A 15,668-nucleotide genomic window follows, 5' to 3' on the forward strand; every position below is an offset into this window, starting at 1 on the left:
AACAAGGTAATAATATATCATTAAATTTACATCGTAAAATCTTTATTTGATAAACTTTGATTTGTTAACACTTTCATTTCTATATGGATTAAGGGAACGCCAAAAATGTCTTCTTACGATACATTGTTCCTTGATTTTTTGCCAGATTGGTAGTTTTTAACGGGTACCGGTTTTTAACGCCACGGTTTGTTAGTTGTATATCAGGGCCAAAACACCAACTTTGGGGAAAGTGCCACAGCTGTAATAACTCTGAACTCGTCGGTGGGTAACTCACAACTGGCTTTATTCATAGATTCACATATATGCCTCATTCTCATACTTTCGTGTCTTCTCATTGGATTCGTGCTCATTTTAATACGTCATTATCGCTGTCACCAAATACTGCACGTGCCCGGTTTCTATGCATGTTGATCGAGCTTTTACAACTGTTGTGTATTTTGCCGTGGAAAATGCGATTTAAACAGGTAATGTCCCACAACACGTAAATAAAATGCTAAAATTAACGTTTAACTAATTATTTAATCAGGTATGAATGCCTTATAGGTCACTTTCACCTTAGTAAAAATGAGTTTCCAAACTCTGTTTACATGTGTCAGCCATTTTGTTATGTATTTGTACCAAAGTTAACGCTCTATTGATTTCGGAGCGCTTTGAGGGTCCCGACGGGGTATTGTAACTCACTGAAGAACAACTCATGGTGCGCAAATAAATTAAATATCAATTAGCGCATTGTAGAATCTGACAGTTCCCAATATAAATTTACCATGTTTATTGATCCATCACAGATTGAAATAATCATTCTGATTCTTGACATTTTTATACATTCACAAATAAACATATGATCAAAAAGTTATCTGATCGAAAAACAATTATTTGTCGTCTAGTTGAGCACATATTTGTTTTCAGCCGAACCCTACCAAAATACCGGATCATAAATATCGTAGGTACAGTCCAGAATCCCTCAAAAATGCATATGCTGCGGTAAAGGAGAACGGGATGCCAGTTAAAAGGGCTGCATTGACATATAATGTGCCAATTCAAACATTAAGAGATCGTGTAAAAGGGAAAGTAGATCCATTTAATATTGGATTGGGCTCCGAGTTAATCTTTTCAAAAGAAGAGGAAACGGGTTTGGTGGAGCATCTGGAGAGCATGTCCCAGCTCGGATATGGTTACACCAATGTACAGGTCCAGCACCTGGCTGGGGAACTGGCCGAACATTTAGGGAAACGCCCTACCAACAAGCCATTAAGTATAAATTGGTTGTATGGCTTTCTAAAGAGATGGACAGGCAGGCTCTCTTCCATAAAACCACGCGCCCTGGATAGTGGCCGTGCGAAAAACTCAACGCCGGAGATCGTTGAAAGCTACTTCAAAAACCTCGGGGAAGTAGTGGAGAAACACAATCTGACCGACAAACCTCATCTCATCTACAACATAGATGAAACCGGGATTCAACCCGAACACAGGCCCCCTAATGTCATCGCTGCCACTGGCAGTAAGCCGCAGGCTGTTACCTCGCCCCGCTCAACAACCACGACATTAATCGCATGCGCTAACGCAGCCGGTAAGGCCTAAATTAAAATTGAGTTTGTTTGCCCTTTACCGACCGACCCACTTTTTACCCCCCGACCCAAAAAATTTTATTGCGATTTCTGAAAACTTATTTTTTTTATTTTCGTTTTTTTCGACGATGATAAAAGAGCCGAAAGCAATATTTATTCATGCGCGTATTAATATCCCTGTTTATTATTATCGCCCCTGACCGATCTAGGTCGCTCCGATGGTTGGAATTTCATACGCCCCAGAATAGACAGTAATGCAAGCGTCTATAACCAGCATCGCGATCGGCGGTGTTCCGTGAAAATTGCCGAACGACATCATACTTAACCATTGGTTCGCGAAAGTAGTCGGACATATACGAGTTTACGTTCGTTGTACACATGTTGTTAACGTGATCCAAGATGGCCGACAATTAAAAGAAATAACGATGCTCAGCGAGAACAAATAACTATCGAATTTACGACGGACATCATATAATTAGTATCGATTAAGGAAAAGAGCGTGTCATTCTACGATTGAGCATAGGTTTTAGATACAAATAAAACTCTTTTTTTTGCAAATGTATGAACTGAATGTCACAGAACAAGTGATGAAGTGTTTGAAAATTGGAATGCAGTCTACTCGCAAAGAAAAATACATCTAACAGTTACAGGATTTTTTTGTCGAAAATGCAAAATAAAAGACAAACATGATTTGATTTATATGCAAGTGGATCTGTGTTTAATCAGATTCATGTGCATATTCTGCTTTATTATGTTTGCCACATTGAACAGTTTACTGTAATGGCATGTTAGTGAAATGGATATGTAAAGGTAAACTTATTTAATTTATTAATGTCTCTTAGCTAAATACATCGACAACACTCAAGTATATATGTTTAAAGCGTTAGTATATCCACAAACTGAAACTAACACCCACTGTCCTACAGTGGGACTAACCACCCTCTCCCCCGTTGCGCCTACACCGAAAGGTCCTGCAACGTACCTATCCAGATCCAGAATTTATTTCCCCAAATCAAGTTTTCATGCTTATGTTAGTTGCAATAATACAACTCCCAGCTATTGACCCTCTGAGCTGTACGTATGTACTCATAAAAGCTCAGAGCATTCAAGAAAAAATAATGCTTTATAATAATGTTCAGTTTGCACTTTTATGAATTTACTTTTCCATGCTGAGATTATGCACTAACCGGTCAAACACTTAAAATTGAGGCCTGTAAAAACTTCAACAGGCCTGTGAATTGTTTCTCCTGGTAGGCAAGTCTGGCCTGTAAAATGTGATGGTCTTTCGCCACGTCTGAATTTTTCCATTAAAGGCTTTGGGCTGTCTTTCTACACTCCTTCAATGCTTGTTGCATGCTAATTAAGCCCAATTTAAGGGAAAGGTTTAAGTTAAAAATAAAAGCTGTCTGGCTGTTAAATAATTACAAATGCATTTGAGCAATTAAAATCATATAATGAACAAATATTTGATGTAATAACACACAAGCATGCATTTGATATTAATATATGCAAGAAACAGCAAACAAGATAATGTTAAGCTACATAGGGCTTCGTACACTGCAACAGTGCTTTAATAAAAGTGTTTTAAATATTCATAGACTATTAGTGTATTAAAAATATAATTTCTCAAATAAAATAAAATAATTTTCCTACCTACCTACCCACCTGTAAAATTTAGGGTCGGTAAAGGGCAAACCAACAATATTTTAATTGTGGCCTAATCATATACCACCATTTTTCGTCTTCAAAGGGAAACGAAGCAACCCTGAACTAATGAACGGCTCGTCACCTGGTTCGAAATTCACAATGTCCGAAAGTGGCTGGTCAAATGCCGAAATATTCCAGCATTATTTGAAGGACCATTTCCTCCCGAATGTATGCAGGGGTTCAACGGACCAAGCGCCGATACTTGTCATTTATGACGGCCACTCCTCGCATGTTTCCAGGCAACTTACTGAATGGGCCAAAGCAGAGAATATCATCCTCTTTGTTTTGCCTGCCCACACATCGCACATCCTGCAGCCTCTGGACGTGTCGATTTTCGGCCCATTCAAATCATATTACTACCGTGAATGTGCCAAGTTTATGCAGGAGCACATTGGTGAAACTGTCACGAAATATATGATGGCGAAAATTGCTTGCAAAGCGTATCTAAAGGCCATGGTTCCAGCCAACATAGTCGCAGGCTTCCGAAAAACTGGCATTTTCCCATGCTGCCCAGAGGTTGTTCCTGCAGATAAGCTTTATCCAAGCGAAGCCTTCCGAGAGACATCACCCCTGTTCAAAATTATGGCAATTAAATCCGGAAAAGAAGCAGTTGAAAAGTACCTCTTGTTGAAGGCTGAAAAAAAGTTTACATGCGTCTGCCAGGCCTCTAAGCAACCTAAAGCCAAAAACACAAAACCCAAGCCAGGGGGGAAGGCTATTACAGAAGAAGCATATGCTGAGGAGCTGCAAACATACGATAAAGAAAACGCAACTCCCAGTACATCAACAACCTCAACGCATGCAACAACAACATCGACGAAAAAAGGCAAAACCTGCAGAAAGCGCCTATCGGAATCTCAATCCCAAAACAAGTCTACTGCCACAGCAAAAGACGCATTGTGCAGTGATTCTGAGATGGAGTTCGAGCCGGAAGAAAAAGACCTGTGCTGCGTCTGCAGGATGATATCGCCACCAAACCTGCCCGACTCGACGTTCTTAAAAATCCTCACGTGGGGCGAGTGCGCCATTTGCAGCCACTGGGTGCACCTAAAATTCTGCACGAAAACGCGCGTTGTAAGGAGAAACGACCGTTTCGTATGCCCTCATTGTGAAGTTTAGTTGTGCAGCTAATCAGACATGGGTCAATTGTGTTACTTACAATGTTAAAAGTTTCGTTTATATATGTTATTTTTAAGTGTAAAAAGAAGATTAAATTTAAAACACAATTAATTAGTTGATTAAAATCATTACATACCTGCTCTCGGATGGAATATTATATTATAAAATAAAACGCCAATATCGAGTTATACACGTGCCAGTGTGTCGAAGAAAATAGCCATTTAAATATGTGATTTATAAGAAAATTCCCCAAATGGTGCCCCATTTAGAACGCGGTCAAGAAAGAGCACGAATCCAATGAGAAAATTCTTCTGCATGATACAGATCATTGACCTTCACCTTAACGAGGTAAATATTTAGCAAATATGTAAACAAATACTGTTTTCTTTGTGTTTCGTTTTAATATAGTATTTTAATGACGAAATAAAAGTTAAACAATGCTAAAAATACCAGCCAGTGTATGCGCATGCGCGGTAAAAATAGTTAAGAGGCACGAAAGGACGAGAAGATAGCATATATATAAATCTCAATACAAGTAACTCATGACTGCATGCTTTAACAAGACAATACGAGTTGTGTCCCTTACATTACAATACATGACATCCCCTTTTCTTTCTTTAAAAAAAAATATAAACACATGATACACCAACTACTCTATCGTTACATATGCGAAGAGGTTTATGAAAGAAAGCAAATAACATAACCTGTAGTAACACATTATAAACTGTTCTTTTTATATAACCATAGTGGGAATTTCTTTTAAACCTCTGATAGCGATGGGCACAAGGGAGGCAACTGCGTACGGCTCATTTATTACTGAACAATTCCTGCGCGAAATCTCGTTCATAAAAATAGTGCCGATAGGGGGTCGGAATTACGTCGTTTTTAAGGTGGTTTTCGATTGGATATGGTTAAAATAACCACTAATCATATAAGTTAATACATTTATGTTCGCGGGCAAAGCACTTTCGTTTCCACACAGTTGCGTTGAAGATTAAAAGAAAGCCTAAGAAAATTTCTGAGATCGAGAAAAATAGGTAAGATACATTGCCCAGTAGAAAAATTGCTTTTATTTTGAAGGTTAATCATTCTCCTTTCCATTCATGCCACTAATTGCTTTGCAAAATGCCGTAATTCTGCTGGTTGTTGCTAATGTATAGACCCACTATTGACCCATTTCATGAATGGCAAAATGGCCGCCGTTGTTGAAAATTCAAACGACGTAAATATCAATTGTTCTTTTTTTGCTCTGTAAAGTTGCCAAAAAATGTGTTGTACGTGCTAAACATCATTGAAGGATATATTTATGCCGACATTATATCGTAATGGTAGATTGCATTCGTATATCTGTAAAAAGACGTTTCGATAATACAAAATACAGACTTGCACTATTCGGACAGCAAGTATTTCGGATATTGCATTAATGATACAAGATACAAGAATCTTTATTTAACGTCGGATGTGAACAACAATTCGATACAGTCACTGTATTTTAGTTATATTATTTAGATATATTATTTCTTTGATTTCAATTATTCTTTTTGCAGACATATGTTTGATACTAATAAGTCAAGAGTCTCAGGATTGGGAAGAGTTTGACTCGGAGTCTAACAGTGAGCGTTCGGAGTCTGACAGTGAACGGTCGGAGTCTAACAGTGAGCGTTCGGAGTCTCACAGTGAGCGTGTATCACCGCAGCCAGGTCAATTTACACAGGACCGGGCTGCAAAAGCTGAAAAGTTGAAGCTTCCGCATCAGGTACTAGATAAAAAATAATATGCAATTTTAACCAATAAATATTATTCTTAGTATATAAATGACATTTCAGCAGAATGACATTTTGAAACATAAACCCCATGTAATTTTATTTTATGGCAATGTATCGGTCATTTTGAAATAGATTTATTATCAACATTAATTAATCATCATTATTGTAACTCACTAATGTTTATGCATTTGAAATATATACTGTTATACTTTTAAGAAGTCAGATATCACAAAATGTAGTTTAAAAAGACAGATATCACATAATTGAGTTTAAAAAGACTGATATCACAAGATAAGGAAGAGCAGTCTTTTTTTTAATTCTAAAGCTGTAGCCTAATCTAGTCTACAATCCCTCGGAAATTTTCATAAAAAGGCTACATCCTCTCAATTTTTTTCATTATATTCATGCACTTAACCCAAAAAAAGAAACTTACACCTGGAAATTACATTCCCCTATGACTAACAATGCGTGAGTTGTATCCCCAAATTTTGGGTTTCACACACTTTTTCCTATATAATATGAAGGCTAAGGCCCCTTCCCCCAACAGCCTTAAAAAAGCCTTGAATGGTAAAATCAATGAACCTTTAAGCTATTTTCCGTTTAAGAAAGTCCCTTCTTAAAGAAAATCCAGTTGAAGCAGAAAGTGTTGTCTCTGATAAGCCTGTGTGGACTAAACAGGCTAATATGGGATGACACTTTAGGCTCATGCATTAAGCCCCGTTTTCCCAGAGTGCAGCTCAAATGTTCATTTACATGTTACAGAGTACCGCAAGAAGCTGCCGTTTGTGAATGCGCCCCGATAGAGGAGATTGAGGCAAAGAAGCTGAAGGCAGCGGGGGGAAAAGAGAAGAAATCAGGAAGAAATCGCCATAGGCGATAACTGAATATAAGATTTTTTAAACCATTGGATAGGTTTGTTAGTCACCTATCTTAGGAAAAATACTTACAGATACATTGAAGTTCAAATAACTAGTGTTAGGTCTTATTTAAATAAGAAGAATTTTGGTTTTTGAACCTATTTAATGAAGCAAATGATTTTACTTTTGTTAAACATGTGTGGCAGTGAACAATTGGCTGCATGTTAACCTTATTTAAGTATTGGCTGTTGTTCTTGGGGTGTATTTATAATTTGAGGACTTATTTTACCTAATGGACAATTTATTTTAATTGAGTGAACAACATATAAAACTTGTCAAAACTATTGAAAGCCCCCATAAGAATTTCATTGTTTTGTAGTGACCACTATGTCTGCTCGTGACACTGTCGGTCTGACATGTGAGAGTGCAGTTGAAGTAAAATGATTCATCAATCATCACTTATGAAAAATTTCAATCTTTGGGATTAGTTTTTGCCTATATGCTACCTTTGACTGACAAAAAAACCAACATCAACAATGTTTTTTTTTTTTTAATTTGAACAACTCGTCATCGTGATTGGGAGGCATGTGTCATTTTAATTCATCATTATGTAATGTCGGGTAATTGGACATTTCACAAGTATTTGTATATTGTGTATGCACAACAAATATAAATTGTGTCAACAAATTATGTGTTAGTTCACCATTAGTTATCATTGAAAATAAAACCTTAAAAAAGCTGCAGAGTTGTTGTTGATAGCAGTAAAGACAAAGGCTATTCACGCACATAAATATATATTTGTATGCCCCCTTATTTTGCCATAAACTGTGCAGTAAAAAGTGCAAAACCAATAAAAAATACGTGTTATTAATATGTTTTAATGTGTTTTATATCTAAAAAGGCATTCACATAGATAAAAATAACTTATAAATGGCCAAAATAGCTGGTTAAATGCAAATGTCAGTTGTTTTCTGGCAATGAACCAGATTTTTGGCAGAAAAAACAGCAGAAAAATTCACCTATTTTTTTACGTGTTTTAAAAAAATCATAAAAAATCTATTTTTCATCCTAATAAAAAAAGAAAGACATCATTATGTTTGTTTTAAGTAGTATAACATCAATGCCAAATATCATTAAAATATTCCCATTTAAAAAAAAATCATTGCCTCTTGCTACCTCTGAGTGTTAAATTGTTATTGAAAATAGAATATTCTATATGAATAAAATGCACTCTAAGTAATGAAGAACTTCTTATAAATTAAATATGCAATTGAACTTCATAAAATCAAATTAACAATAAAACAACATGTAAGACAAAATTATTCACTAAAATACATGTTTGCTAACTTTCCAAAAAATTGTCTCTGTTATCTCGGATTCAAGCTTGTTCAGGACAAAATGACAAATGCCAGATACAGTAAATGTCGGGTTTCAGCTAGGAAATGATAACAGACTGTTATAACACCGAAAACAAGCTAGAAAGTAGATACACCCAAAAATAATTAATATTGGATTTTTGTGAGAAGAAAATTTCATGAACATTTAGTTGTTAGAAGAAAAATCAAAGCGCTGAAGGCACTGAATCTTTAAACCTTAACCAAGAGTTTGATATGATAAAAATAAATATGTACAAACTGTTCCTTACTCGTTATGATAGTACAGTTTCAAGAACATTATGCATTTACCACCACAATACATCTTACTTATACAAATACCAATATTACCGAATGATAGTTATTAAACAGTTTATTAATAAGTTTATTTTGCACTACAATAAGGCAGTCATATGATACATGTTTTGCACTTCACATCTTACACATAGTCATTTAACCGTATCGGTTTGTAAACTTCTCTTCCTGACCTCGTTTTCTTTCTAACAGTGTCTTGTACACTCTCTTTCCCCGGTTTGTCTCGATTTTCGCTCGATCTCGCACTAGCACTGTTTTCGTGATTTGGAGTTGTTGATGGTTGTTCTGCTACCGTCTCTGTTGGCGCTGTGGGTGCCGGTATGTACACGTCATTGTTTGTGGTGATAATGTGTGGTCTTTCCTTTGTTTTCATTAGCATGTCCGTGTTTCGGCGATATTCGCGCCCCGATTCGCCTGCCTTAACGATATGTGATCGTGGGTATTCGGACGGTTTCACATACTCTGCCGGTTTCCAACCAGATGGGGTTTTAATTCTTACTGCGTCCCCTGGCTGAAGATTGTCCTTGCTCTTCGCGTGTTGGTCGTAGTAGAATTTTTGCTTTTCACGAAATTCTAACAACTTCGGTGCGACATTTTCATTGGTTGCTTCTGGTTGTCGCAATGTTTGTTTCATAGGTATTAGTGTTTTTGCGCGTCGACCCATCAAACGTTGCATCGGTGATCCGATGTTATCGCGTGGTGTGTTTCTTAGTTCTAACAGGGCTAAGTAGATGTCGTCCCCTGTTTCGCTACACTTTTTAATTAGATTTTTAACGGTTTGTACAGCCTTTTCAGCAAGGCTGTTTGTTTGTTGGTGCAAAGGCGACGACGTAATATGGGTGATGCCATATTTTTCGATGAATTCTCGGAATTCAGCACTGGTGAACTGTGGACCGTTGTCCAAGATGATTGAGTCCATGATTCCATAACGAGCCACGTTTTGCTTGATGTGTTTTAAGATGGTGCTCGTTCGAGTGTCTCTTTGCAATGGTGCTTCTTCAATGAAGTTGGAGAAGTAGTCTACAATGATTAGGTAATTGTTACCCTCTAGTTCGCATAAGTCCATTCCAACTTTGCTCCAGGGTAGCTCAGGTACTGGTTGGATGATCATTGGCTCCTTTTGGCTCATCTTGCGATGCATTAAACACGCACTACACTTGCCAATAAGATCTTCAATTTGTTTGTTCATGCCGGGCCAAAATACTAACTCTCTCGCCCTCTTTTTACAGTTTACTACCCCTAAATGCGACTTATGTATCGCTTTCAACGTTTCTGTTCTCATTTCTTTCGGGATACACACGCGTTCCCCTCGGTACAGAACTCCATTGTAAATTGATATTTCATCGCGGTAATCCCAAAATGGAACGGCTTCAACTGGAACTTCGCACTTCGTTTCTGGCCATCCTCGAATGATAACCTTTGCCAGTACTTGGAATTGTTCATCAGCTTGCGTTGCGCGTGCAATTTTGTCATGGTTTGAACACGACAACGTGTCGAGCTTCAAAACCATCAACTCTTCATCGATAGTTTTCTCATCTTGATTTTCTAACGGTAATCTGCTGAGGCAGTCTGCTAGACCCATGTCCTTGCCGCTTTTGTGCACGAGGTTGAAGTCATACGGTTGAAGCTTCAAAATCATTCGTTGAATCCTTAGCGGAGCTTTATGTATTTCTTTCTTTAGAATCGACTCCAACGGTTTGTGATCAGATTCCACTAGGAAAGTATCTCGGCCATATAGCAGTTTGTGGAATTTTTCACAGCCATATACAACGGCTAGCATTTCTTTTTCGATCTGAGCGTACCGTTGCTCTGTCGGTGTGAGCGCACGTGACGCATATGCCACAACACGGTCCTGTTGGATTATCGCGGCTCCCAGGCCTCTCATTGATGCGTCTACTGTGAGTGTGACAGGTTTTTTCAAGTCGTAGTACTGAAGTACTTTTGTTGAAACAAGAGCTTCTTTTATTTTATTGAACGCGCGCTTCGCTTCGTCACCCCAGCTCCACGTTTCTAGCCTTTTCATATCGCGCAGTGGTGCATTCAACTCACTGAGATTTGGGATGAACTTAGACACATACGATAGCATGCCTAACACGGTTTCCAGCTCACTGAAGCTTTCTGGCTCTCTCATGTCTGCTATCGCCTTCACTCTTTGATCTGTCGGTTTAATTCCGTCTCCAGTCAGTTTGTGACCTACATAGTCCACCTCCGGCTTGGCAAACATACACTTTTTCTTATTCATCTTCAGATTAATTGAACGTGCCTTTTGAAGCACCGTTTCCAAGCGCCTGTTATGTTCTTCCAGTGTTCTACCATGAATCAAAATGTCGTCAACAATTATTTCTACCCCGTCAATGTTACCAAAGTTCTGTTCCATGGACCGTTGGAACACTTCACTCGAACACTTCACGCCCATCGGCATCCGCAGGTATCGGTACCTGCCGAACGGAGTATTAAACGCTGTGAGCTTCGAGCTCTCTTCAGTTAATTTTATTTGGTAATAAGCCCATATTCGCGTCTAGCGTTGTAAAGTATTTACTCCCATTCAATCTTGTGGCAACATCATCAAAACTGTTCATTGGGTAATGTTCTCTTCGGATTGCGCGGTTTAAATCTGTGGGGTCAATGCATATTCGCACTCTACCGTTTTTCTTCCTTACGCACACCAAACTACTGACCCATTGCGTAGGTTCTGTTACTTTAGCAATAATGTTGCATTTCTCTAAGTGTTTTAGTTCAGCTTGCAATTGTTCACGAATCGCGACTGGAACCGGTCTTGGTGCATGAACTACTGGTTCTATTGACTTATCGATTTTAATCTCGTACTCGCCCGGTATACACCCAATCTCTTCCCCAAGGACGTCACTATATTTCTCAATGATAGATTCTGTTTCAAGTCTTGCGGTGTGTATTCTCATGATCAGCCCAAAATCAACTGAATCATCCCTTCCAAGCAAGTTTATGCCTCTTGGAGTGTTCATAATCTGGAAATTAACCGACGCTTGATATTTTTATGCTCGCACAGCAATGTAATCATTCCTAGCGCCTTCACTGCTGGCCCATTGACACCGCTAATAATAACATCACTCCTTGTGATTGGTGCAACCTTTTCAAATAGCTTCGCTGTTCCATATGACATGACACTGCACATTGCGCCACTGTCGATTTCAAATTTTATCGTTTTACACCCTATTTTCAAGTTAGCAGACCATTCATGATTATCTTCACTCGATGTTGCGATAAATACGTCGTTCACATCCGCATGTTCAAACTGGTTAAACATTTCCTCGACCTGGTCTTCCTGGGCTTCGGTGTAGTTGACACGTCGTTGACCTCCACGGCCCCGATATCCACGGTGGATTCCCCGATCACTTCCGCGATGACGCAGTCTACCTCCATAGCCACGTGCCCCTCTGTGTGATATCTCCTTTTGTTGATGTGATGTCCCACCGACTGCAGGACATAATTTGGATGCCTTGAAATGGCCAAACTCACCGCAATTGTCACACTGTTTTTGATAGGCGGGACATTTCCTTACTTCATGTTTTCTGCAACACTTGGCACAGTATTTTTGTTGCTTATGAGGGTTTTGATGCGTTCTAGCGATGTTTACGTGAGGGCTTTCACCCAGTGATTTGATGTGAGACGCGGTCAATTCAATTTGCCTACAAACCTGCACGACACGTTCGATGGTAAGTTGTGTAACCGGTATCTCCATTAGCTTTTCACTACACTTTGTGTCATTCACGCCATTAATGATCATGTCACATATTAACCCTTCTTTTTGTTCCCCATATTGACAGTGTTCGGCCTTTCTTTTTAATTCCGAAATGTAATCCATTATTGACAGGTTACCACGCTTTGTGTTGAGGAACTCTTGTCTTTTAATGTTACGGTAATTATGCACTCCGAAATGTCTGTCAAATTTTGTGAAAACTGTTTCTAGATGGTATTTATCCTCGGCTGGCACTGCCGCGATTCCAGCATCCTGATTGGCAACAACTTCCGGCGCCCACGCGAACGAATCGTAAATTTTTACGCACTCTCTCCCCATGTTGGCAAGTAGGACACCAACCTTTCTTTTTCCAGGCTTGTCGTCCAGACCTAGCGCGTCCAAATGAATTATGAAGTCCCGTTTGTAGTCTTCCCAACTTGATGCACTTTCTGACGGGTTAAATTCCGGTAATGGCCTGATTCCCTTCGAAGCCATTTCGCTGTTGTATAAAATGAACCTTTAACAACAGATTTGCAACGTACGATTGTCATGCAATCGCCTGATTGCGCCGATTTTTAATAGATTTCTGACACCATGTAATAACTCTGAACTCGTCGGTGGGTAACTCACAACTGGCTTTATTCATAGATTCACATATATATATAAATCTCAATACAAGTAACTCATGACTGCATGCTTTAACAAGACAATACGAGTTGTGTCCCTTACATTACAATACATGACAACAGCCTTTTTTTCGGGGAGAAAAAGACACAATTTTCTGTCTTTGGGGAATGAAAAATACTGAGGTAGATTGGAAATTTAGAGAAAAAAGCATGATTTTAACAAAAATTCTGTAGGGGAAAGGGACTTGTTGGTAAAGGGGAAGAAAAAGAGGCCCCTTTCAAAGGATGGTATTTTGGCCCTGTATATGCCCTGATTACAGTGTATCGAGCGGTTATGGAAACAAGTAAAATATTCTGAATTAATGAATACATTGCTGCAATACACAAATTACCTTTAAAGATTTATATACCTGTCCATACAATCACCGAAAAGCACCTAAAAGCACTCAATTTCTCTCTATATATATGCAATTTATCGTTTCTAGTGTGTGTTAACGGGTTTAATTAGTTATTAATGGTTAACTGATTGTATGTCTATACTACATTTTGTCCAAAATGGTAAATATCCGCAATATACCTACCTAAAAGCACTAAATGTGAAGACCAAAAAGCACTCAATTTCTCGCTATATATATATATATGTATGAAAAATTGCGTTTCTATTGTGTATAAACAGATTAAATTAGTTAAAAATGGTTATATTTCATGCATATTTATACTACCTTTTGTTTACTATGAGGTATTAATGCCCAAAATTGGATATATACCGGCAATATACCAACCTAAAAGCACTTCATGTGAAGACCAGAAAGCACTTAATTTCTCGCTATATATATGTAAAATTGCGTTTCTATTATGTGTAAACGGATTAAATTAGTTATAAATGGTTATATTTCATACATATTTATACTATCTTTTGTTAATTATGAGGTATTAATGCCCATAATTGGAGAAATATCGGCAATATACCGAACGAAAAACACTTCATGTGAAGACCGGAAAGAACTCAAGTTCTCGCTAAATATATATGAAAAATTGCGTTTCTTTTGTGTGTAAACAGATTAAATTAATTATAAATGGTTATATTTCATGCATATTTATACTACCTTTTGTTTATTATGAGGTATTAATGCCCAAACTTGGATAAATATCGGCAATATACCGATCGAAAAGCACTTCATGTGAAGACAGAAAAGCACTCAATTTCTCTCTCTATATATATGAAACATTGCGTTTCTATTGTGTGTAAACGGATTTAATTAGTTATAAATGGTTATATTTCATGCATATTTATACTACCTTTTGTTTATCATGATGTATTAATGCCCAAAATTGAATATATACCGGCAATAAACCGACAGAAAATGCACTTCATGGGAAGACCGAAAAGCACTCAATTTCTCGCTATATATATATATGAAAAATTGCGTTTCTATTGTGTAATGGATTAAATGCCCAAAATTGGATATATACCGGCAATATACCGAACGAAAAGCACTTCATGTGAAAACAGAAAAGCACTCAATTTCTCCCTCTCTCTATATATGAAAAATTGCATTTCAATAAACAGATTTAAATTGAAATAAAAGTTAAGAACATGTGTGGAAAAATACGAAATAAGCCAGATACTTAATTCTGAAATCGTAAATGCTGTACAGATTAAAACTCAAATTTACGGATCATTTTAATTTCCTGCAACGAAATGCTTCGGTTATTCACAAATTCACACGAGCCGCACTTTTATAAAGGATAATAATTATAACAGGAACCGTTCATCTTATCATTTACAGCTTCTTTAATCAGCACAAAGCAGTTTGGAAATAGATATTCGCAGCTTCATTTAATTATATTCCAGATAATGATGAGAAGTTGTGTCATGATTGGCGCCTTTCTTTCATGCTCGAAAAGTACGGCTCGTGTGAATTTATGTACAGTTTTTTTAATTACATTTGCTCAATTAATTATTAGGTATATCTCAATTAATTTGATAACGATGTTTGAGATTCTGGTGTTTATTTGTTGGTGTTTTCACTGCATATACACTTATATTTGCAAATGCAGCAACAACATACTAAAACAAATCCCGGAAAGAAAATAATAATTTGAATATCAACCGACAGAACCGACAGAAATGATTTAATGTACGATGTGATTAAAAATTTAGTTTAAGTGCAGATTTGTGCAAATGACACAAAAAGACAATATTTTAGTTTACGGATCATTTCGGCTTAGAGGACTGAGACAGTCATGTAAAATATTGAATATAATATATATTTTTGAAAACAACTGGTAGCAAGTTATAAATATATCGGCAATATACCAACCAAAAAGCACTTAATGGTGTTTATCATCTTATACGTAAATTGATGTATATGTTTTTCTAATTGAAGTGAAACTCTTAAATAGAAATTGCAGCATGACTTAAAGTTAATATGCTTTGTATTAATAAAAGCGATTTTAATCATTCCATTAAAACCATTTATTGCGCAAGCATTGAGTGTACCCTGGTAACTTTACACGCATTTTATTATGACTATTATTTTAAAGCTCAAACACAAATTAAAAAAGGCGCGTGTGCGTTAAATCAATTACAATGGATTATTGAAGATACAAAAAATCAACATT

General features: G+C 37.3%; 1 protein-coding gene and 1 long non-coding RNA gene across 2 annotated transcripts in view; both read left to right on the forward strand.

Moving 5' to 3' along the window:
• The window catches only part of LOC127882124 (transmembrane protein 41B-like), a 34,623-nt gene that overhangs the window by 122 nt on the left and 18,833 nt on the right, over nucleotides 1-15,668 (forward strand). Inside the window, exon 1 of the mRNA XM_052430587.1 lies at nucleotides 1-6. This exon is cut by the window's left edge and continues 122 nt beyond it. Coding sequence (XP_052286547.1) covers nucleotides 1-6 — 6 coding nt within the window. The remainder of the gene's footprint in view (nucleotides 7-15,668) is intronic.
• Nucleotides 5,970-7,754, forward strand: LOC127882195 (uncharacterized). Its single transcript, XR_008050440.1, has 2 exons — nucleotides 5,970-6,147; nucleotides 6,920-7,754. It is a non-coding gene; the product is annotated as an uncharacterized LOC127882195 (long non-coding RNA).

Source organism: Dreissena polymorpha, chromosome 1, assembly GCF_020536995.1.
Source record: "Dreissena polymorpha isolate Duluth1 chromosome 1, UMN_Dpol_1.0, whole genome shotgun sequence".
Taxonomy (NCBI): Eukaryota; Metazoa; Mollusca; class Bivalvia; order Myida; family Dreissenidae; genus Dreissena; species Dreissena polymorpha.